General features: G+C 35.4%; 1 protein-coding gene across 1 annotated transcript; it reads right to left on the minus strand.

Moving 5' to 3' along the window:
• Positions 1-17,107: 17,107 nt before the first annotated feature.
• On the minus strand, positions 17,108-23,629 carry LOC127144048 (uncharacterized). The gene is made up of 7 exons (XM_051079594.1): positions 23,483-23,629; positions 18,685-18,798; positions 18,338-18,594; positions 18,032-18,247; positions 17,765-17,956; positions 17,329-17,683; positions 17,108-17,243 (listed from the first exon to the last, which is right to left on the minus strand). Exons 2-6 carry the CDS (start codon positions 18,791-18,793, stop codon positions 17,336-17,338), a joined length of 1,122 nt encoding a protein of 373 aa, XP_050935551.1. The 5' UTR covers positions 18,794-18,798; positions 23,483-23,629; the 3' UTR covers positions 17,108-17,243; positions 17,329-17,335.
• Positions 23,630-25,931: the final 2,302 nt, after the last annotated feature.

Consider the following 25,931-nt stretch of genomic DNA (forward strand, 5'->3'; position numbering starts at 1 on the left):
GCGATAAAGAAGGGAAATGGAACTCTACGCGAAAGAGAAGGGAAAGCGATTGTAGAGAGAAGGGAAAGCGATTGTAGAGAGAAGGAAAAGAGAACGTGGACGAGGGAAAGGAAAAGAGAAAGAGAAATTTAATGAAGGACATTTTTGTTCATTCATACTTAAATTGTCCTAAAACTCTTCATTTTGAAAAGTTATCCCAAAAAGTCATTTAATCCTCCTTTTTTAACCTATTTTTGACAATTTCTCTTTTAATATTCTTGACATTTAAAACATTGACAAGATTAAACAAATTAAACTTGACATTTTTAAAATGCCAAGAGTGTATCAGCGTCAAAATTTGTCAAAAAATCTTCGACCTTCGCTTTTTTTATAAAAATTCTTGACGTCTTTTCTTTAAAATCACCAATTACTTGACTTCTCTTTTCAAAAAAATGTCAAGTATTTAAAACTACAAACTTCAAGAGTCTTTTTCGAGCGTGTAAAGGTGCACTATGTGTCAAAAAATAGGGATTAGACATAAATATAAAATAATATTAAATTCATTTTTCTAAGAGTTCATTTTCTTTTGTACAACTAATCAAAAGCTCACCACCATATGTTATTCTTCAATTGCTCTAACTGGCACCTTCCAAGTGTGGTCTACTTTGATGAGAAATTTTTTTTGCACGTCATCAACTAGAGACTAAACTTGTTACTGCTATAACTTCTTTGTTTGAGCTTTGGTTTAATTGTCTTTGACTAATAACTTTAAATTTTTTGTCACGTGAAGAACTTACGCTTTTCCCGATAAATGAAGGCTCATAAATTGTATGATGCTGAAAAGCATAAGTTCTTCATTTCAAAAAATGCTTACATTCAATGGATCGGTATTTCCACCCTTTCACAACTTGTCTTTGAGCTTGCAACAGGTTGGTCCCTTTCCAATTTTGTGTTACCAATGTCATTTGCTATGTTCGAAATCAATCCTGATTGTCTGATTTTAAGTGAGAAAATGCCAAATGAAGCAGTTTCAAATGAAAAATCTCCTCGATCTCAAGGTGAAGAAATGTCCACTAAAACAGTTCCATATCAAGCTCAAAATGATGCCTCTCATGAGACTAATCTGCCACTTAATGACAACACCAACAATAATAAATCACACTACTAGAAAAATGAGTTTTAATAACACTACTAATCAAGACATTGTATCGTAAAAATAAAAAATAGGTGGGTTGAGATAAATTGTGTCGTTGAAAATAAATATATGGATTATTTCTCCACACAATTTTATTGACACAATTTAATTTTTCATGACACACTTTTCATGTCATTAATTAAAAACATAATTTGTGTGTCATTAAAAAAATTTATAATAAAAAAGATACTTATTCGAGAATTTAACAAAATTTTCCCTTTCTTCGTAATTTTCCTAACCAATCTTTTACTCTCTATAACTCTTCGCCTTCCTTAGTACATAATGGGGTAATATTTGACTCATAGTTATCTGTCTATTTTATGTTCCACAGTATGTTTATACTCGTTATTTTGATATTTTTTCTGCAGATTAATAAACTATACTCCGTTATGAAGCTAAGGCAACAAAAATCAACAAAAAAGTTTGTTCGTCAAATTAATAATGGTTTCTTGAATATTAATTTTTCAACTACAGCATGCATATATTCACTTTTCTTATATTTTTATGCAGAATATTATAATAGACTCCATTACAAAGCTAACGCAATAAAAATCAACAAAAACAGAGTCCAAACGAGAGAAAAAAACGGGTAATTAGAAGATTAAGGCATTTTGGTAAATAAATTGGAATTCTTGACATGTGTCGACGTCAAAACCACGTGCGTCACTCCAAGGTCAAATGTTCGAAATTCACCCGGAGAAGATGAATTTCGAAATTTTTTGAATCTCCTCACGCACGCTTTTCTTCATGGTTTGGCTCTTTGTTGCAGCCACGTGTCATCGTCTCCTCATCTGCGTGCCCCAAACATCCCAAGTTCGAATTTCAACAGATGCAAATAAGTTTTTCTCATATATTTCTGGTGTTAATTTCGTAAATAATTATCAACTTTCTTGAAATCCCCCGTTTTTTCTTCATTTTCATGCATGTGAGCTCCAGATCATGGTTTCGAACCTCTTTGACGGTTATTTTGATTTCTTTTCTATAAATACGTATTTTTATTCTAATTTCTCATCAGTTCATCAATCCAACTCCAATTTTCACCAAAATTCTATCTAAATTTCATTTTGGCAGAACTCTTCCCTCTCCATTCTACTATTTTTCTCCCAAAACCTCTAGCAGCCTTCTTTACTCGTCTCTCTCCATTTTGTTATTTTTCTTTCAAAAACTCCGGTAGTCATTTTTTTATCCAATTGAGGGATAATCTTAGGACTATGAGTATTCTATTTGTTTGAGAGTTTCTTTCATTTATTTCTACTTTTTGTTTGTCAATTAAATTTGCATATAAAAAACTTGTTTTGATTCTTGTTACAAATTCTCTTGATATTCACTGCTCTTTTATGTTTTACTTTTTCTACTAACCACTTTCTTTTCAAAATTCATCAATCCAACTCCAATTTTCATCAAAATTATCTCCAAATTTCATTTTGCCACAACTCTTCCCTCTTCATTCTGCCATTTTTCTCTCAAAAACTTCGGCAATCTTTTTGGATCCAATGGAAGGGTAATCTTCTAAGAGATAAGAGGGCAATGGATATAAATGTTTAAGAGTTTCTTGCCTTTATTTCTACTTTTTATTTTTGAATTAAATTTGCATCTAAGAAACAACTTGTTTTGATTCTTCTTACAAATTCTGTTGATATTTCCTACGTATTCTTTTATGTTTTTTTTTTTCTATTAACCACTTTCCTTTCAAAATTCATCAATCCAACTCCAATTTTCATCAAAAAATTCTTTCTAAGTTTCATTTTGTCAAAACTCTTCCCTCTACATTCTGTCATTTTTCTTCCAAAAAACTTTAGCAATCTTTTTTACTCTTACCTCTCCATTCTACCATGTTTCTCCCAAAAACTGTTGCAATCTTTTTGTAATCTTCCAAGAGGTCGTAGATATGATATTTTGTCCTTTATTTGTTTATTATTATTATTTTTATTTATTTGCTTTATTTTTATTTTATTTTGAAAGTTGAATTTGAGTAAAAGTTTTTGTTACTGCCCTAATAAAACAAAGAAGAATTTCTTTTTGAGAGGGTACATTACATTGGGATAAATAGGAAGGGTTGAAAAAGCCAAGGAAATTAACTGTTGTGTTAAATTGGTCTTCAAAGGTAACTTTTTTTAAAAAAAATAATTTCCTCTCTTTCCTTTCCCTTTTGAGACTGTGATCAATTATAACGATGTATTTTTTTTAAAATTTGTTTTTGTGAAATTTGTTTAATTGATTTTAAGATGATTTTAATTTTGTTTAATTTTGTTAGGGTTAGGCATGTCAAAGTTAGGCCAATTGGGTTTACTGCTTCAAATTTAGCACCAATTGATTTCAATGTGCTTCAAATTTGTTAGAATTTTGTTAGGTCTAGGCTAATTGAGTTTATGGTTGCTTCAAATTTAGCAGATTTAGGTTAATTGATTTCAATGTGTTCCAAATTTGTTAGATTTAAGCCATTTGATGTTGTTCTTTAGATTTGTCATGTTTAAGCCAATTGATTTAAATTTGTTAGATTTAGGGTTTAATTTTGGCTATTGTTAATTTTTATGTTTACTGTGTATTAAATATGTTGGATGTTTGAAATTAATTAATTAGACTTGTGAAAGACAAAATAGTTTTTATTTTTACAACTTGAATATTATACTTTGTATTTATTTTCCAAACCTATATTATTTTTCAACCTACATATTATTTTGTATTCATTTTACAACCTCTATTGTTTGCTGTATTATTTGTCACATCATTTATCAACTGTTTTTATGTCAATATGTATTATTTTTCAACCTGTATTTGTCATATTTCACATTGTTTTGCTAATATTATTATTATTATTTATTTTTTAATTTCCATAATTATAAAATGTATGATTTTTTATTTTTTGCCATATGGATATAAAAATTTGAGACAGGAAAGAAAGAACTGTTCATTCATGGATTTTATGATTTAAATTTCATAAATACATAAAATTTCTCATTTTAAAAATTTAATTAATAAATTGTTTATAAAAAAATATATCAACAATTTTATATTTTAAAATGAGATTCAGTAGTGTTTTCTTTAGAATTTATTAATTCTTTAGATGCATAAAATTTCCCATTAAACGCTTATAATAGAGATCAAAATATCAAAGTTCGATATTTTAATATTCTTAAGGTGAATAAAAAAAATCATCTTTGGAAACAAAAAAAAATCATTTTTTTTTAATACCTCTCATGCCACCCATCTTTTTTCTTAGATGTGAATTGATAACCATGGGATATTTTAAAAAATCAAATAAAAAACTTAGTTTTGTGAAGCTCGTAATTTAGTTTAAAAGATAAATTTTGGTAATCATTTTTAAGGGTGCTAACACCTTCCCTACACACAACTGACTCCCGAACCTTAACTCTGAATTTACGTAGACCAATGTTTTTTTATTTTGACCAATCAACACCTTATGGTTGGTGGCGACTCCGAATTTACTATTTATTAAGATTAAATAATCGGCGATATCGTTCCCTCTGCATCGCGATCACGTCACGACAGAGGTAAGAGGTCAATGGGTATTCAATTTGTTTGAGAGAATTTGCATCTAAAAAACAACTTGTTTTTATTCTTGTTACAAATTCTCTTGACATTCTCTACATATTCTTTTATGTTTTCCTTTTCTACTAACTGCTTTCCTTTCAAAATTCATCAACTCAACTCCAATTTTCACCAGAACTCTTCCTCTCCATTTTGCAAGGACTCTTCCCTCTCCATTTTTCCATTTTTCACCCAAAAACTCTAGCAATCTTCTTTACTCTTCTCTCTTAATTCTGCTATTTTTCTCCCAAAAACTTCAGCAATCTTTTTTTACCCAATAGAAAGGTAATCTTCTAAGAGGTAAGAGGGCAATGGGTTATTCAATTTGTTTGAGAGTTTATTTCCTCTTTTTCTACTTTTTGTTTGTGAATTAAATTTGCATCTAGAAAATAACTTGTTTTGATTCTTGATACAAATTATCTTGATATTTCCTACATATTCTTTCATGTTTTCCTTTTTCTACTAACCACTTTCCTTTCAAGCTTTGGTTTCAAGAATTTTTATTAGCAACCATTCCCTTGGGTCCGACATCCTAACTTGTCACCAAGCTACGGTAAAAAGTAAGGGTAAATCTTTTTGGTTTTTTTTTGCAAGTTAAATTGGTGAGTTCCTTACCCGATTTTTTTTTTTTTTTTTTTTTTTGTTCTTGGCTTACAGTTGGTATATTACATATTTCAATTGGTTAAAAAATTTCATTTTTCCTCACATAGATGACATTTTTTGCTTTTTCAAACTTCTGAAAATCCATGAAGTATCATGCTATGTAAGTTTCATTATCATCTAATTTTAACATTTACGAATAGTGATAGACTAAATTAAAAACTATAAGAGGATAAGATACAAACTAGGACTTCTCAATTTAAGCCATTAAAGATTTGCTTATGTCTTGTATGTCAATGATGATGTTTTCTTGTGCTATGGTTCCTAGGGAAAAACAAGGACAATATATTGTCTACTCAATTTTTTGGGTTCAATTTGATAGAAGAGGAACTACAAGAGGTCTTCGATAGCAACAATTCCCAATCCTCATGGTAAGAAAGTTTTGAAACTTACTTATTTTGCAATTGTATTTTCTATATTATTTAGATTTTTGGAGTCACCTTCTTAGAGTGTTTGTTATTTGTTACATTGTTTATTGTTTTCTCATAACATTGGTTGCAATTTTTGTTCTTGGAATAACTTTGAGAATGATGTTAACTTAATTTATCATTAACGTCGTTTGGGATCAAATAATGTGTTAATATGTTGCCTATGAAACAATAATTGTATAACTTACGTAGTTTGCTATTCATTATTAGGGATTCCGAACTTACAAGAATGAAGAAGCCTCTGTGGAGGGTAATCAAGAAGTAAGGGTGGAGATTTTAAAGAGGTAAGTGTGCTTTATGTTTTGTAACTGTAACTTAACTATTTTGTTCTTCCTTTTTCTTCCAGATGGATAATGTCTGAAGCATAGTGATATTATGGGCAAAACATATGAGGGGTGGGAATTTAGTAGAAGAAAGAGGTAGTGTGCTTTATGTTTTGCAACCATAACTTAACTATTTTGTTTTGAGAATCATGTTTACATGTACTTAGGAATGTTGCTTTGACTATCCTATAGTGGTAGCCATTGAAAAAGCTATTTTATGCGATCTGCTTAGACATATGTTTTAGAAATCGTGTTGACATGTACTTAGGAACTTGATACTTTGTTGCATTGACTATCCTGCAATTATGGTAATCACTGAAAAGTTATTTTGTTCGATTCGTTTAGACATATGTTATAGGAATCATGTTATTTTGTAATGACTTTGGAGGAGGAGGAATAGACATTTGTTTCTAACAATTTTAAAGCAAAAGGCAGTGGTCTATAACGACATTGTTGCACGTTTTGGATCATTCTAATCTCGATCTTGATCTCAAAAGGCTGTTCTGAAAATTCTCAATTGGTTTTGATCGATTTGTTTTTTGTTTTTGGAGAATATTGATTGGAATTTTTCTAGATATTGATGTTATCGTTGTTTGTAGGGTGGGTGAATCCAAAGGGGGGAAAATCCTGAAAAAACCTAAAGATTTGATTTTTTATTCAACTGAAGAAGAACTTGAGGTAAATTGGTAATGGAATTTGGATTTTGTTTAATTGTGTTTTGGTAGAGATTTGGAATTGGAAATAGATTATTGCTTTAGGTTTTATAGTAATTTTGAAGCAATTAGAGCTCTGTTTATTAACATGAGCGACAAACAGCTGATTAAATTAGACTTGATGGTTCATAGCCTTTATTTGAGTGGTCGATTGCGATAGACTCGATCGCCCATTAGTCTTTTTTTAGGCGGTCTATTGCGATAAACTTGATGGTCCATAGCCCTTTTCTTGATAGTCTACTGTAGTAGACTTGATGGTCCATATCCACGAGCGAGTAATCCTTAAACCTTTGAAAATTTCCATTAGTGCTATTTTGGATGGTCCTGGTATGGACTTGATGGATAACTGTAAAATCTTCCTAGCTTAGTTTTGAGTGGTTTGTCTTTGATAGATTTGATGAAGTTGGTCTTGATATGGACTAGATGTGCATGGCCTTAAATACCACAGTTTTAAGTGGTCTATTATGATAGACTTTATTGCAGAACCAATGAAATTTAAGAAGTAAAACATGTGGTGGGGGTTTCAATCGTAGTTATCGAAAGTTCAAAAGGTAACTTACTTTCTCTAATTACATTATTTCCCCAACTCATTATGCATCAATTCAACTCGAAAGATATTGATGTTTAAGTTTATACCGTTTCTTTCTTAGCTAAGAAAAAATGCTTTATTACTATTTACTTGGAATGCAAATTGTAGTCATTCGTGGGGGATTGTTGGAAATAACTATCATTTTACTGATTTATAATTATTATATGATTTGGAATTAATAATAGTTATTATTTAATACATTTTATTGTTCTAAACCATTATTCTTTTTATATATTTTTTTTAAAAGAAAAGATTTTGGGTGTGTGCAATTTTTCTTCTTGCCAAAAAACCCTAATTTCTTTCCCGGAGTAATTTTTCCTCTAATTCCATTCCTTACACTTGCAAGTACATGCCTTGAATTAGGAAGTTGAGTTAATCTTGGGGAGCAACCGGCATATGCGATTTTGAACCAATGTCGCACCAAATTTTGCTTTCAAGGTAGTGGTTTGTCACAACACAACAATAATCGACATTTGTTTCCAACATATCTCGTCATATTACCCTAACTTTTTATATGGTACCACATTCAAAGTACCCACAAATGCAACAATTTTCTATTCCAAATATTAATCATGGGTCCTATGATTTCTAGATTTGCATTCCATCTAAAATTTTCAGATTTGGGGGAGAAAGAGGAGAAATGATGGTTGAATGAGAAATTTTTGACAAATCAAAAATTGTCACGTCATTTATTAAATTAAGGACAAAAATATAAAATATTGAATTTGGGACTCATTGAAAGTTGACATGTGTTCCAAATTAAAATTGAAGACATAAATTTGGTCATTTTTTACAAGGATTTTCATCATGACAATTGGATCAAGGTCATTTTGATCCAATTAAATTTTTTTTATTTTGGCTATAAAGTTCAATTGAGCCCAAAATTAAGACTTAATTTAACCCAAGTGTTAAATAAGATAGATCCATATGGTTGAACCCTAAGGTCTGATCCATGAACCAACCAAGCTCAAGCTCATACAGTCCATCAAAAGACTCTATAAATAGAGAATTCTAGAAGCGGAAATTTCTACTTCCATCAAAAGACTCTATAAATAGAGAATTCTAGAAGCGGAAATTTCTACTCTAGAGAGCCTAGTGAGAATTCTCCCAACAACAAAAAAATTGCTCCTTGAAGCTCAAGTTCTTTTCAGATACAAATATTCTTCCAAGACTCCAAAAGAACGCCAAGCGCCCTACTTGCATAAAGCAAGCATACACATTTAACCGAGAGAGAATAACCATATCGCATCAAATCAACACATAAATACATCAACAAAAGTTCAACTCTACGAAACACAAGTTCAACTCCATGAAACACGTTTTTTCAGAAACCTCGTGTGAACAATTATGAGAAGAAGAAAACAAAAGATATATTGTTTTTTAAGTCATCACATCAGGTCAACATTTGATCAATTATATTTAATAAATTTATTATTAGAGGGACCTTTTAAATCTATTTTTAAAAACTTGAGAACTAAATTGACCCATTTGAAACATTTGGGACCAAATGCACCTATTCTCAAATCTCAAAGACCAAAAAGTTTTTTTTCCAATTGTTTATAAGCCTTTATTGAATACAAAATTGGGGATCTATTGCCTTTTAAAATTTTATTAACTATAGTATAGACACTAATCTATAACTCCAAAGCCTATACTTATAATCTAAACTTATTTATGGTGTGTTCACATATCATAATTTTTGGATCCACCATTTAGGCTATTTAGCCCGTATTATTTATTATTAGTTTTTTAGTTTTAGTATATCGATAAAAATTTAAAGTTGAAAAATATTTTTTAAACAAGTAAAAGATTAAGAAATCACCAAGGGTAACAAAAAAATAAAGTATTAGGGTATTTTTGAATACAGGAATGACTTCCCAGGCAAATATAACAAGAATTTTAAACCCTATTATTATTTCTTTTTATAATTACAATTTTACCCTCATATGTGTAGCAGCAAATATATTTTATATACTTCTTCATATTATAAATATTCTACATTAAAGTTAAATATTATTAGATGTCCATAACCTCCTTAGGTTACAAATTCATCCACTAACCTCCATAATTCCCATAACTTTCTTCTCCCCCTATTTATATTTGGTTTTGTAACCATTATTCTCACAACCCTATAAATAGAGGTTGTAGAGATCATTTGTAGAGACACACCACAATTGAGTTCAATTATCTTCTCTACTTCCTCTCTTCTCTATTCTTTTCTTTTGTGTTGTTTCTATTCTTCTATTTATGTTCTTTCTTTGTTCTTATTTTATAACACGCTATCAACACAAGTCTCTCCTACTTTGAAAGATTTGTAGAAATTGATATTGATTCTGTTAAAGACCTGCTAGAATTTTCTCCATAACTTTTTAGGTATTTAGAATTTATTTGTTCAAATATAGTGAGTGTTTTATTTTTGGTGTTTTTGTCGTATATGTATGTATTTGGTGTATCCATCATTGATCTTCTCATCACCATCATTCATCTTTCTTGAATTGAAACAAAAAGTTGAAAGAAGTTGATTTTAAACATTTGATAATCAAGTACGCAATATAGGTGAGTTATGAAATTGTTTGCTAAGGTACATTTGTTATTAATTTTATAATTTGATTTGATCAAATCTGGAAACTTTACTATGTTCGACAAAAGTTGCACGCACTTTATTTTCATACTTTGGTAGAATAACTAAATAGAAAAATTTACAATTGCATAGAGTTAATGAAAAACATTCTTTAATTTGGTTTCAAGTTATGTATGTACATAAAGCCATCCACCATGAGTTAAGCTAGGCCCGAAGCCACATCACAATCCTTCATCCACATCCTCACCTAGGCTCAGGTTCCCGGATCTTCGGTCACAACCTCTTTCAACCTCGAAACCCCATGATAACCAAACATTACAAGAATTTTCACTTTTATCAAAGAAAAAAAGCGGCCAAATTCCAAAAAAACGTCACCCTAAGTTATGCCGACGCAAAAAGAATACATTGGCAAGAACGTCGCCGTATCCATGTCGGGATAAGTTCTTGCGGACGAAATTGAATTTTGTTGGCATAAGTACCTTTTCTCCAACGTATGTTGTTCTGTTGGCATACAAGTTTTATCGACGAAATACAATTTCTTGGCAAACAAGTTTTGCCGACAAAATGCAATTTCGTCGGTATAATGCATTTTTACCGACGAAAAATGTTATGTTGGAAAATAAGTTGTCCCAACGAAAATACATGTTTTGTCGATATAAATGTTTTCAAAAATGAGGTAAAAAATATATGAATTGTAATTACTAAATAAGAATTTTTTTTAAAATAATACCTAATTATGCACGAACAATAATTAATCGACAATTAAATCAATTAAGGAACAAATATAACAAAACAAAATTTTATATTGAAAATAAAACTAATACTCAATTCAACAATGTAACATTAGTAGTATGTATACATGTGAGGATTGCTAAGTTTCACAAATCTTACATACATCTTTCACTAAGCTAAGGTTTGTCATTCTAACTTTTCACAAGTCTCCTATACCAAAAAAAGATGTCATTCACCTAACCAAAATATACCCTAACCCAAAATAAGTGAGATGTGTTACACCAAAATAAGTAATCTCAAAATCTTCTTCCAATCTAAAAAAAAAATGATGTTCGAGATCACATGTATAATCTGAAATAGGAAACAAAGACAAGTGACAACCTGACAAAGTAACAAAGTAGCATCAAAGATGGCAAACTAGCAACCAAAATGACAAAGATGTTTCAGAAACACTTTTAGACGGAACGTTATTTAAAATATAGATAGCTGTTTCTAAAGCATATCCCAAAAAGAATCTGGCAATTGAACAAAACTCATCATAAAGCGAACCATGTTTAACAAAGTTCGGTTTCTTCTTTCTGATACACTGTTCTGCTGATCTGTACTAGGTGCAGAGAGTTGTGATTAGATTCCATGTTATATCAAATAGTCTTGAAATTGCAAGTCCATATACTCTCCACCTTGATATGATCAAAGTGTCTTTATTGTTTTATCTGATTCATTTTCAACTTCAGCCTTATATTCTTTGAACTTTTTAAAAGAATTAGACTTATTCTGAAATAGGTAAGAATGATCATACCTTGAATAATCATCAATAGAACTAATGAAATATTTGTATCCTCCCCGAGCTTTGACATTCATTGGTCCACAAAGGTCCGAATGTACGAGCTTCAAAGGTATTTTTGCTCTAAGACCTTTTCCAACAAAAGATCTTTTGTTCATTTTTCCTTCAAGACAGGAATCACATGGAGGTAAAGAGTTATCTTCTAACTGACTTAGAAGTCCACTCTTAACTAATCAACCAATCCTATTGAGATTTATGTGACCAAGTCTAAAGTGCCATAAGAAGGCATTGGAAGAAACTTTTTGTCATTTATTCTGAGTTTCAGTTGTTCTAAACATTTCAGTATTTAAGACAAAATTTGCTCGTGTTGGTCTTAACTTATAAGTTGTCTTCAAGTATAGCAGAACAAACATGAATACCTTTTCGGAAAATGAACGCTTCATTAATTTCAAAAGATATTTTGTACGTATGTTTTAACATACAAGAGATAGATATTAAATTTCTCTTCAACTGAGGTGCATACAAGACATTTTTTAGCATGATATATCTATAATTAAAAAACAACTTCAAGTCTCCTACTACTTTAGCTGAGACTATTTCTCCAGTTTCAACTTTGAGAGTGATCTTGCCCTCAGAAAGCCTTTTCCAAGAACTATTTTCTTGAAATGAGAAACAAATATGATTAGTGGCTCCTGAATCTAATATCCAGGTAGAATTTTCGTTTTTCACTAAACATGTTTCAAGAACAAGTAAATCATATTTACCTTGTGCTTCTTTCTCTACTTTTTTCTGAGCAAGGTATTTTGGGTAGTTTCTCAACCAATGCCTATTTTCACCACAGTGGTAACATTTACCTTTTTCTGTAGTCTTCTTAACCTTGTTCTGTTTGGGAGTCTTCCCATTTTCCTTCTTTTCTATCTTATGATTAGGTTTTGAGGATCCAGCTTTAGGTTTAGAGGACGATCCTCTTGAAAAATTTTCTTTTGTAGTAGCAACATTTGCTTCTATTTCTTTTTCTTTACCTTTGGTAAGATTCTGTAAATGCATGTTAGAGCTCATTTAGAAGGATTGTCATGTAACGACCCAACTTTCCGGACTAATTTGAGGTCACTACGTACTGCTAAGACTCGACTGTAAAACACACAATCTCATAAAAAGACTGTTTACGATTCATTAAAAATGTTCACAATGTCACAAAAACAGTTTCGGGCCCTATTTTAAATCACATTTTCGAAAGTTCCAAAATACAGTTCACAAAACCATCAAAACAAAAATGACCAATCAAATGTTCTAACCAAGACTCCATTTAATTCTTGAAAGGAATAGAAATTAACTAATACGTCAGCGGAAGCATAAAGAAACTAAACGCGTCCATATGGCCTTCACGCATCCTTCTTGCCTCTCGCCATACCCTTACTTGAAAAGTTAAAGAGAACAAGGTGAGTATAAGAATATACTCAGTAAGGGACCCACTACTTGACCCGTTAGGGTAATAACAATTAGCTTCCTATTAAGGGGTAACCTACATAAACAGTCTAGTGGTTTCGTAGAATGCACACATCAATCAGTCTAGTGATCCCATCAGATGCACATATCAGTCTCGTGATCCCGAAGGATGCACAAATAAATCTAGTGATCCCAAAGGATGCACATATCAGTATCGTGATCCCGAAAGAAAACATATATCAGTCTAGTGATCCCGAAGGATACACATATCAGTCGAAGAATCCCGAAGGACACCGTGTCTGTAAGGTACGCTACCTCATAGATAAAGCTAACCATTACCCCACAGTCCATACCAAACCGTCTACAACAGTCACATCACAATAACGTTCAGGTTAACGGTTCAGTTATAAGCTTAGTCAGTCAGATAGTTTAGCTCTAATCAACTATCTTCTCAGTCGCTATATGTATATCTAATTCACACATCATCGTGACATTTCCTTAAATCCAATCAACTAGTCAAATCATCACTTTGTAAATTCATCTGACGGTACTTCGTCTCAGTTCAAACTCTAGCACATCTGCAGGTAATCTATGTTATGCATAACATCCATATTATGCATGACAGTTGCATTCAGTCTATAGCACAGTTCAACGGCGTATACACAACCTACACAAGAGGTTTCCGAACTGTTAGTCCCTTCACGACATAACTCCACAACCAGTGTCCCGACAACAGACTTCAACTTTACATAACATTAAGATTTTCATAATCCATCGACATTACTATTCCAGTTAACAGCACAGTCCATCCACATAACTACAATACACAGAACATCTGGGCATCGGTGCCTATCCGCAGAAACAACTCAATAACGTATATAAGTACATAAACTACAATTAACGATCACATCACCTTTAATCAATCAAGAGTACATATTAGAGATGTTTTCTAAGCAAACATGCCTCAATCAATTCAGTACAGTTGCTATCGTATAATTCCCATGTGGGTTACTATGTTTCCAGTTTTAGTCAGAGGTCCAGTAGTAAGAAATCCCTTACCTGAAATGTAGCTAAGATCCTTGTTCGATTCGACGCCCACACGAATCCACCTAAACACAAACATAAGGGTTCAACAATGACATCACCAAAATCCACATTATGAAACGTTCTAAAGCAACATCTACCGACTTACCCAAGTAGAGGAGAGTTGGCTTCCACTGTGCTTGCCGTAAAGCCTCAGAACCCGAGCATCACCTCTCTAACACCTACAGGGGATCAACAGTTAACCAACCAATAAGTTCAACCTTTTAATCTGATATTTAAACCTGCATTGACTATAGAAAACGTTAGGAATTCCTTACATTGTCCTTACCAAAACTCACTAGGACTCAGCACAGATAGAAACGACTTACGCAACTCGGTAAACAGAGAGATTGGCTTGGAAAAATGGCTCGGCTCGACTCGCGGCTTGGCTCGTGGCTCGGCTCGACTTAGTTCTCGACTGGCAGCTCGACTCGGCTTAGCTCGACGGCTTGGTTCGGCTCGCTCGCGGCTCACGGCTTGGTTCGACTCGGTTTGGCTCGCGCGTGGCTCGTGGCTTGGTTCGACTTGGTTCGGCTCACTCGCGGCTCGGCTTGATTCAAGTACGACTGGTGGCTCGGCTAGCTCGGCTCAATTGAGCCGACTTGGAGGAGCCGATTTGGTTTCCACATGGCAGCGAGCACACGACGGTGGCGACGAAGAAGACTTGCCTGGTTACCTTTGTCGATGACAAGACGCACGACGACCGACACTGCACGATCGAGGCAGAGACGACCGACGGTTGGCCGTACGCATGGAACGAAGAAGAAGAGCGGTCGGAGGTGGCCGTTGCAGGTTGTTTTCGCGTCACTATTGCGCGACTGACGGCGTACGAGGCAGAGACAAAAGTGGCAGCAGATTTAGCTTCGTGTCTTAGTGGCTGTCGCGACTATGCTGACTAGAGACGGAGAAGAAAATGTTGGAGGTGATTGGCGACGGAAAGGAGGAGGAGAGATGATTGGAGGCGGCAGCGGCTTAGGATCTGTGGTGTGCGACTTGCAGTGTGGTAGACGGCTAAAGCAGGGGCGATCGACGACTGGTAGTGACGCAAGGAGGTCGCCGACGTGCTTGAACAGAAGAGGAATGGAGATTGTAGGGGACGGCGACCGGCTGTCGAGAGGAGAAGAAGAAGAAGAAAAGAAACGGGTGGGCGACACGCGAGAGATGAGTTTTTAGGGTTTTAAAAAAACAAATAATATATATATATATTTAAATTAATAATAATAATATAATTTATATTATATTATTATATTATTATTTTATATCATATTATATTATTAAAAATTCATACCCTTCATTTTCTTTTTCTTTTCTCTTCTAAAGCAAACAAAATTTAACGTCAAAAATTTTAAATTCCCGAAAATTAACATAAAAATGTTAAACTCACCTCGAATTTTTTTTTTTGGGCGTTACATGTCAGATTAAACTTTATCTTGTTCAAGGACGCATTTGTTTGAACTGGTATGAAGCTCTTCGAAAGAGACTTTAAGATAAAGCTAACCTGATTAGACTCATCGATGGCACCACCATAGCATGTCCAAGACATGTTCTCTAACAGAGGTCCCCTCCTTCATTCACTTAATGTAAATGTATTTAATTACCTCGTGTCTTAGAGACCATTCTGGTTGCCCAAACATTCCTTTTAATGAATCCATTATCTCTTTAGTCGTGGCTAAGGATTCATGTTTCTTTGCTAAAACATCAGACATGCTAGCAAGGATGTAGACACGGCCTTTCTCATTTGATTTTATCCATCAATTGAAGGCTTCCCGACTAGTTCGGTTTGCATTTGAGGTAGGGGTTTGAGGACATTCCTCAGTTAAGACAAATCTTAAATCATCAACTACTAGTATTGTGTTAAGATTTGATTTCCATGCCGCATAGTTATCGCCGTTAAGTTTTTCGGAAGCTAACAATTGAACTATCGACCTACTCATGCTGAAAAAAAAACATACTTTGTTTAGCAACTATAATCTAAATAAACCAATCTTTTTAGCAAAACTTTTAATAATATACCATTTATTATGTTTTGCAACGATATTTCAAAGGTTCAGAACAACCTCTACCGAGGGGTAGCCGATTACTCGTCCTTTGAATCAAGACAATCTTGACCAAATGCTAACTCAAAAATATCTTATATTTACTTAGCACTTAGTTACCGTTTACTTCGATCAAGAATATACTAACTATTTTAGTAATTCTTGTAAGTGTAACCCTCCATTTTCGGTCCTCAGAGATGAGAATCATTATGCTCCAGAAAGTGGAAAGACAATATGAAAACTTATCTAAGAGACCCTATCCAAAATATGGAATTCGTGGTGTTTCGAATCCTATAATACAGCCCTCCAAAAGGCACGTCGCTCCAGGGCAGACAAGCAGGCGCATTATAGGAATCTCACGGTGCGACCCAATGGAAGAGACCGTGGGATGTATTGTCATATATCCCTCACCCACTTACTATGAACTACTTCCCCCATTCACCTTGTTCATAGCTCATGCAAACACTCTCCGAAGGGAGTTCGCTCCTATGCACGGCCCAAAGCCCTGCATAAACCTCACGGTGTGAACTCTTAGGGACGCTAGAGCTAAAAGTACGATCACTACAAGAGATGTGGGTACTCCCGACGCACAAATACGTCGGCGAAAATGCAAAGAACGTCGGGAAAGGATATCCCGACGTACAAAACGACGTCGGGAAGAACGTCGGGGGAAATGCGTCGCGAGAGGCTTTCCCGACGCCGAATTGGTACGGCGTCGGGAAAGGCTTTCCCGACGCCGTGGGATGCGTCGGGAAAGCCGGCGTCGGGAAAACCTTATTCCCGACGCCGTTTATGCCGACGCATCTCACGGCGTCGGGAAAGCCTATTTTCCGACGTTTTTTTTCCCGACGTAATGAACGTCGGGAAATATTTTTTATATATTTTTTTAAATATTTTATTTTTACTTTTTTCCTTATAATATTTTGCTCAAACATTCACAATGATGTTCGGATTGCTCAAAAAAATTTGGCGACGTTTTGGATTAAATTAATAAATATACAAACACAAATTAAAACATAGAATTAAAATTAATAATACGAATAAGTTGATTACAAGAAAATATAGTTTTCAATATACAAAAAACATAAACATAAGACCCAATCTCCCAACGAGGTGCGTATGCGCGTCATTCTACACCTTCGGTCCTAAAAATGGTATAAAAATAACTAAGTTTAATACATAATTATATATTGCAAAAACTTAAGAATAATAGAGACATATACGACGTACCGCAGGGCTAGGGATCATGTGGTGGTCCCTGTTGTGCACGAGTTAGGTCTTCAATCATCTTTTTCATAGCTTCCACTTGTGAAGCTAATGCTTGGTGATTTCTATCTTGTACTTCAATCCGTTCCAAAGCTTCATGAAGTTTAGCTTGTAATTCAATCTCTTTTTGTGTGGACTGCGAACAAGATGTCGACGAACTGCTTGCACTTGCCGTTCTGCGGGCCTTCGGCTTGGGTCCCCAACCAAGGCCTTTTGAGTAGCCTGGTCGTCGACCCAACACCTGATCGCATATCTCATCCTCAGAGAGTGGCTGACTACCCTCTGGGGTAGGCTGGGATTGGAGTTCCAGCATTTGATTCTGCAACAAATTTAAAAATTATGTTAGGTAACGCGCTAAAATATATAATAAAAGTGGATAATTAATAAGGGTATAACTTACATGCGCATCCTCGGCGGCCTGCGACACGAATGTCCCAGCTCGAACGTGTGTTTCCCGGAACAATTCCACACGATCGACCGGCTGCCCTCTTCTTTCAGCGAGCTCATACTGTCGTTGTAGAAACGACTTCGACCCGCTACTATGATTGTAAGGCTGCTTCTGTCGAGCAGCCTTGTTTGTCCGTGATTGCTCCTGCATTAAAACAATTATATTGTTTATTTCTTATACATATAAAAACTTGTTATCATAATTAATCATGACAAATACCTGGAATGCACGGCTGATATAATGGTCGCAGAGGAAGTGCCAATCCTCATCACGTCCAACCAATGCGTTTGGTGGGTTGGCACGAGCCTCCTCCGGGTCGCTGTACTTTTTGAAATGTTTATGACAGTCGGCCCGGAACTCTTTAAAGGTCGTGAGCATCTGATGCTCAACAAACCTGTTCATTGCTTGATCGTTGAAATCAAGCACAAAGAATCGCTGCACATTACAAACATAACACATTAGATTGGTTAAAGTTAGATATGTTTCAAATGAAATCATATATAAATGTGTAGTGCATTTAATTACCTGGAGGTCGCCCTTGACGACCTCAATGTATTCTCTCCCAACGTCCGTCCACTTAAGACAGCGGACGGGAAATGTCTTTCGCACGCACACGCCTATCGCTTGGCTGAAGCGAACGGCGTGTGGAGAAATAGGCTTCTCCGCTCCAGGGGCGATCGTCATCGGAATGCGCCCATTTATTGCAACGTGGCGCTCTAACTCCAAGAGTCGAGACTGCGCACGTCTCCTAGGAGTCGGGGTCGTTTGTTGAGAAGAAGACCCTGCTCAATAAATAGACAATAAGATATAAAGTTAGGAACCCCTACATGAAATATTTGTAAGTTAAAAATGAATAAAATTCTTAGACTCACCCGTATTGTCGCCCACAGATGACGACCCTCCCGCAATGTTATCTAAATCCTCCTCAAACTGGAGGAACATATCGTCCGTCTCCATAAAACTTGATCGTCGATATGACATAATGACTATGGACATATAAAAAACAAACATTCAATAACCAAATACAAACACATAGCTAGAATCAAAATATATAAACTAGATATAAATATGTGCATACGTGGTTTAATTTGTCACTATAATTCCTCATCGCTTGCATGTGACAAGTGTTCATCCACATCGTCGATGAAGTCGTCAGTGACATGACGCACAACCGGTCTTTCAACGATTGTGGGATCAACGTCATTTCTGCATAGAGTGTCATCCTCGATGTGGTCATCCACTTGGTGGCTTACAACAACTTCTACTATATTAATATGGTCATTCTGAACATCCTCCACTTCTGGCACGTCCCAAATACGCTTATTTTGGATGACTTGCACAACTTTCCAATTGATACCATTTTTTGGATCATCTACATAAAAAACTTGATGTGCTTGAGTTGCAAGAATTACAGGTTCCTCCGCGTACCAAAATCGGGATGTGTTGAGAGATTTGTACCCTACTTCAATGTGTGTCGTTCTTTGACTTTTGTTTACGTCCGTGTCATACCACCGACACTTAAATAGCCATACATTTCTTCCCAACGGATATTGTACGTGCAACACTTCGTCCAGAACACCGTAGAAATTATTGTCTCCAGTTCCACTTGCATCGCTTTCACCAATGACCATTATTCCACTATTTTGAGTAGTACGTCGAGAATCAAGTTCAATAGTGTGAAATCTTACACCACCAACGATGCATCCATTGTAACAACGAACGTCAAAGGATGGTCCCATCGCTAGTGAGAAGAAATCATCAGATAGGTTTGCAGACTGACGCAGTTCTAACACCTGTGCTCGAAACCATTCAGGGAATGCTCGTTCATGTATTTTATACAAATCCATAGAAGTTTGAGCATGTCGACGTTGGAGCCTCAAATGTTTCCTAATAGAGATGAGTTTAATTTCTGTAAGAACAATATATAACAAATATTTAAAAATTACAAAGATGATGAATATGCTTACTTGCGATACTCTGTTATTTCGTCAGCATTATTCAGTATGTACCAATGGAAGAGTCGTTTCTCTTCCTCTGATATAGCACGAACACTTGATGCACCTAAGGGTCGTACTTTCTGCTTGAAAATTTCAAAATCACCAATTACCTCGTTCTCTACAATGGTATCATCATTTCGCTCATCTCTTGTGAATCGAGTCTCTATACCACGTAGGTAACGTGAACAAAAGGTACTAGATTCATTCATGATATAGCCTTCTGCAATTGACCCCTCAGGACGTGCTTTGTTTCTAACATACTGCTTTAACGTTCGTAGACTCCTTTCGATCGGATACATCCAACTATAAGAAACCGGACCAGTAATCTTCGTTTCATATGGTAAGTGAACGGCAAGGTGCACCATAACGCTAAAAAAGGCAGGTGGAAATATTCTTTCCAACTTACAAAGTATGATTATGATATCTGCTTGCAATCTGTCTAGATCACTTACTCTTATCGTTCGGGCGCACAAGTCACGGAAAAAATTACATAATTCGGTTATAGCAGTGTATACGTTCTTCGGTAAGAATGCTCGAATACCAATTGGTAGCAGTCGATGTAATAAAACATGGCAATCATGCGTTTTTAGTCCTGATATTTTCCCCTCTCTTTCATGCACACATCTCGATATATTGGAAACAAATCCATCGGGAAACTTAACTGATTTCAGAAACTTACAAAACTCTACTCGTTCACAGGTAGTCAACGTGTAGCTCGCATGTGGCTTCACCAATCGGTTACCCACTTCTACAAGATGTAAATCCTTTCTTATCTTCAGATCTTGTAAGTCCAACCTAGCATTCGTGGTATCCTTCGTTTTCCCTTCGATGTTCAATAACGTACCAATCAAATTGTCACAAACATTCTTCTCAATGTGCATTACATCAAGTTTGTGACGTAACAAAAGTCTCGACCAATAAGGAAGATTGAAAAAAATACTTTTCTTCGTCCAATTAAGAGCTCTCTTTCTTTTCTTATCCTGTATTGAAGGATGTTTACTCATAACTGGAAATTCCAACTGATCTAGTTGTTCTAATATTTCATACCCATTCATCACCACAGGAGGAGCCTTACGCTCTACCTTTCCATCGTGTAGCCTACTTCTACGCCACACGTGATTCTGTGGAAGATAGCGTCTATGTCCCATGAAAGATATTCTACCTCGTATCCCGAAGGACGATCTATCACTCATGCATATAGGACATGCCTGATACCCCTTCGTACTCCACCCTGATAGGTCACCATACGCCGGGAAGTCATTAATCGTCCACAACAAGGCTGCGTATAGCTGAAAGAACTGACCTGTAAGAGAGTCATACGTACGCACCCCAAAAGTCCATAAGTCTTTCAATTCCTCAATCAATGGTTGGAGATACACATCAATTTCCCTACCAGGAGATTTAGGACCGGGTATGAGCAATGACATAAAGAAATTTGTCTCTTTCATGCATTTCCATGGTGGCAAATTGTAAGGAAGTAACACAACAGGCCACATACTGTACGAGGTACTCATTTGACCAAATGGGTTAAACCCATCTGAAGCCAAGCCCAAACGCACGTTTCGTGGATCAGAAGCAAAATCAGGAAATTCAGAATCAAAGTGCTTCCACCCCTCTGCATCAGCTGGATGTCTCAAGACATCATCTGTTTCAACACGTTTGTCCCTATGCCATCTCATGTCAGCAGACCCTTCCTGCGATACAAACAAGCGCTGTAATCTAGGTACTAAAGGAAAGTGGCGCAATACCTTATGCGGAATTTTTTTCCCTCTATTATCATTAACCTTGTACCTAGCCTCGCCACATGTAGGACAATGTTGCAAATCAGCAAACTCTTTCCAATACAATACACAATCATACTTGCACGCGTGAATAGTCTCGTATCCCAAGCCCAAGTCACGAAGTTTTCGTTTTGCTTCATAAAATGAACTAGGAATAGTACTATTACACATTGGAAACGCTGCTCTTAAAAGTTCTAACAACATGTCGAACGACTTGTTACTCCAACCATTTAGAACTTTCACATGCATCAACTTAACCAAAAAATTCAACGACGAAAATTCAGAACAACCGGGGTACAACTCATTACATGCTTGATTCAATAAGTCCTGAAATATATTATTTGTTGTATCTTCATCTATATTTACCCCAACATTCATCGCCATTTCATCTTCCAAACGAAATTCCTCTATTTCCTCTTCATGTTCTATAGGGGCTTGTAAATCATTTAGCATACCAAAGATATCACCTTCTTCATTAAATTGTGTACTACTAGTTCCTTCATTAAAAGGATTACTACTAGTTCCTTCCTCAAAGTTTTCTGTACCTCTATAGCTTAATGACTCTCCATGATACACCCATTCTGTGTAGTAGGGGGATATTCCTATAGTCAGCAGATGTCTTTCCACACCCTCTAATGAGCTCCAATTTAAATTCAAACATCTCTTGCATGGACACCTCAATCGTCCGTAAGCATCAACGTGAAATTTGGCAAATTCTAAAAATTGGGTCACTCCATGTCTATACTCAAGGGATAACTTATTTCTAAGTTTCATCCAACCCTTATCCATAACTGCAGGATAGCCAACACAACCTAATTATTAACAACACAATACTTCAAAATATCTTCACATCCTACAAACCCCTCCAAACTACAAAGGCTACCATAACTGCAGGATAGCCAACACAACCTAATTATTAACAACAAAATACTTCAAGCTATCCTAACTACCACCCCTTGATACCAGCAAATTCAAAACAAAAAAGGCTACCATAACTGCAGGATAGCCATCCCAAACATAAACAAATTCAAAACAAAAAAGGCTACCATAACTGCAGGATAGCCATCCCAAACATAAACAAATTCAAAACAAAAAAGGCTACCATAACTGCAGGATAGCCATCCCAAACATAAACAAATTCAAAACAAAAAATGCTACCATAACTGCAGGATAGCAAAAACAAATCTTAACACACATATTACATTCCCAATTCAATTTAACTATTAACTCCCCCCCCCCCCCCTTCAAATTTCAATTTTTCATTCAACTATAAATTCCCCTCCCCCCCCCCCCCCCAATCTCAATTTTCAATTTAACTTAAACCCCCTCCCTCCAATTCAATTTTAAATTTAACTATTAACTCCACTCCCCCCCCCCCCTCTCCAATTTCAATTTTCCATTCAACTATAAATTCCCCTCCCCCCCCCCCCAATCTCAATTTTCAATTTAACTTAAACCCCCTCCCTCTAATTCAATTTTAAATTTAACTATTAACTCCACTCCCCCCCCCCTCTCCAATTTCAATTTTCCATTCAACTAAATTCCCCTCCCCCCCCCCCCAATTTCAATTTTCAATTTTCAATTTTCAATTCAAATATAAACCCCCCTCCCAATTCAATTTTCAATTTAACAATAAACCTCTCCCCCAATTCAACCCCCATTCAATTTTATTCAATTTTCTAAAACAAAAATCCTAAACCATTCAAATTTCAAATTTCAATTCAACTACAAATTACACACACTCTATACAAAAATACATTTAACAAACAAAAATCTATTCCAAAAGAAAATCCTAAACTAATTTTCATAAAAAATAACCCTAAACTAATTTTTATCAAAAAAAAACCCTAAAACATAAACTTAAATCAAATAAATTTACATATTTCACTTACCTAACGTGGCAGACGGCGACGAGGAACAACGGCGAGGGCGGTCGGCGACGGACGGCGGCGGAACAAAAGGAAACAACGGCGGCAAGGCGACTTCTTCTTCTTCTCCTTTCTTTTTCTCCTCTCCTCTCGGCTTCGGTTCTGTATTCACAGAACCGAAATGAATTTAAAGGGGATTTCCCGACGCAGTCACGAGGCGTCGGGAAATCCCCCAAAATGCGTCGGGAAAAGGGGAATTCCCGACGCTCATTAAACCCCTTTTCCCGACGTTTTACGTGGCGTCGGGAAAAACCCCTATTCCCGACGCCTCTCCCGACGCACTGTGCACGGCGTCGGGAAAAGTCCCTTTTCCCGACGTATTGTTGCCGACGCCTTCGTGGTGCGTCGGGAAAGATTGTTTTCCCGACGCATCTCCCGACGCGTTATTGATGGCGTCGGGAAAGCCCTTATTCCCGACGTTTTTTATGCCGACGTGATTTTCGGCGTCGGGAATGGGCCATTTTCTTGTAGTGGATACTTTTCTCCAGCTGAAGTGTTCTATAAAGATTTTTGGGTAAATTATTCAGGATTTAATTTAGGATAACTTAAACAAATCCTAAATCTAGGTAAAATATCCAAGCATAACATTTATACTGGATTTAACCTACGATGTCTAGGTGATAAACAAATTTTATTACCTTACATCTCTCACGCATGCTCATAAAATTAGGTTAACTAGGCCCAAGAACTGATTACGATCTCCAGTTAGGAGGTGTTCCGTAAACCGTCAACTTAAAAAATTCCATTCCTTAGTCATCTTATCTGATTTGTTAACAAGATCGAATCAGGTGTGCCTCTTGTAACCTATTTTTACAAGATATCGACCTAAATCTAATTTTGGAAGATATGGTATTTACTTGTCGGTTTCTCACTCTTTTCCTAATTCAAACAATTTGAGTTACTTCAACATATTGTTCTTAGTTAATCCATATGAGCTAGTAGGGGAACCTAATGGACCTATAGATCATGGGCTCCAACTATTCGAGATTAATTGGCTAAACTCTTTTAGACCAAGCTTAATTAACATTCGTTAACTAAAAAGTCATTCCACTAAAAACTCTTAGTTGCACTTCCCTCACTATAGATATATTTCTGTCCACCTGATATAACCATAATGAGTAAGTTGATCCTTCACAGATTGTTCGTAATCTTGGCTGGGTCAAAATACCATTTTACCCCGAGATCACATCTTGCTTCTTAAGACCCACTGATCCACTATTGAACAATTGGTTTAAGGTATAACCTATGAACTTGAGTCCTTTTCGGGCCAATAAAAAGGTGGGGCCCCTTATTCAAGACTTGGATTCAGTCCTTAAGGGAACAACCTATCTACTATCCTAGAAGTGAGTAGGAGTGAATTTCGTCTTGCACCCTATGTTCATAGCTATCCATTCGGTCTTATCCTTGAAATGGGAGGCTTATTGGGCCAGCGATGATGAGCTGCCCTCACCTATGCAAATCTAAGGATACTACCGAATGAACAGAAGTTCATAGTTAGCTTAGGATTAAGATGAAGTTACCTAGGTCATCATAATTGAAATAGTCAATTTATAGTTTACGGTGTTATAACTAAAAGTGATTATTTCGTGGTTCCAGTCTTATGCAAACCATTTACATAGGATGCCCCCACTCTCATGTCTCTACATGAACGATTCAGGATTACATCGTTTGTACTAACTACGGAGCAGGCCGCATCCATAGTGTTTTTCCAGAATAAGGTGCCCAACCTTATTCATACACTATAGACTATTTGGGCTATTAACTCGAACTTAATCCATGTTTATGTCTCTACATAAAGTTCAAGTGTATTGACAAACTCAATAAAATAGCCTCGGGACCTTAATTTATTGGTTTTAAGATTATAGAATTCAATAATAAATTTTATTGAATCAAATAACAAAGTACGAGTTTTAGGACATAAATTTCAACAGGGTTTAGTCTAGGGGTCTTTTAAAAAATATAACAAAGCGAAAAAATATTTACACCGTATATAACAATTATGAAAATGAAAAAAAACCCACAGGCTCACAATGGAAAATACCAAAAATGTCCCGTCAACAACGCGCGTAATATATTTGGTACACGATCGTTTAGATTTGACTAATGTTTGGCACATGATCGTTTAGATTTGGTCATTTAGATTTGGATAGTCAAATCTAAACGATTTATTCTTTCAATTCTATCGTTTAATTTGATTACACGATCGTTTAGATTTAGTTACAGGATCGTTTAGATTTGGCTAAACAATTTTTATAATTCTTTTTGTATACGATCGTTTAGATTTGGCTACTTCAATCTAAACGATTTTTTTCAAGATTCTTTATACACGATCTTTTAAATTTTGTTACTCTAATCTAAACGACGTAAAAAAAAAGATGAGAAAAAGAAGAAAGACGATGGAAAGAAACTGCAA

The sequence above is a fragment of the Cucumis melo genome, chromosome 1, assembly GCF_025177605.1.
Source record: "Cucumis melo cultivar AY chromosome 1, USDA_Cmelo_AY_1.0, whole genome shotgun sequence".
NCBI lineage: Eukaryota > Viridiplantae > Streptophyta > Magnoliopsida > Cucurbitales > Cucurbitaceae > Cucumis > Cucumis melo.

What these genes read in the sequence shown, in the direction of transcription:
- LOC127144048 (XM_051079594.1), bottom strand. Translation starts at nt 18,793, where the DNA reads ATGTCATATCGACGATCAAGTTTTATGGAGACGGACGATATGTTCCTC. An exon ending in ATCTGTGGGCGACAATACGG is followed by an intron (nt 18,595 to 18,684) that starts GTGAGTCTAAGA and finishes TTTATTGAGCAG; the next exon opens with GGTCTTCTTCTCAACAAACG. An exon ending in AGGCCGCCGAGGATGCGCAT is followed by an intron (nt 17,684 to 17,764) that starts GTAAGTTATACC and finishes AATTTGTTGCAG; the next exon opens with AATCAAATGCTGGAACTCCA.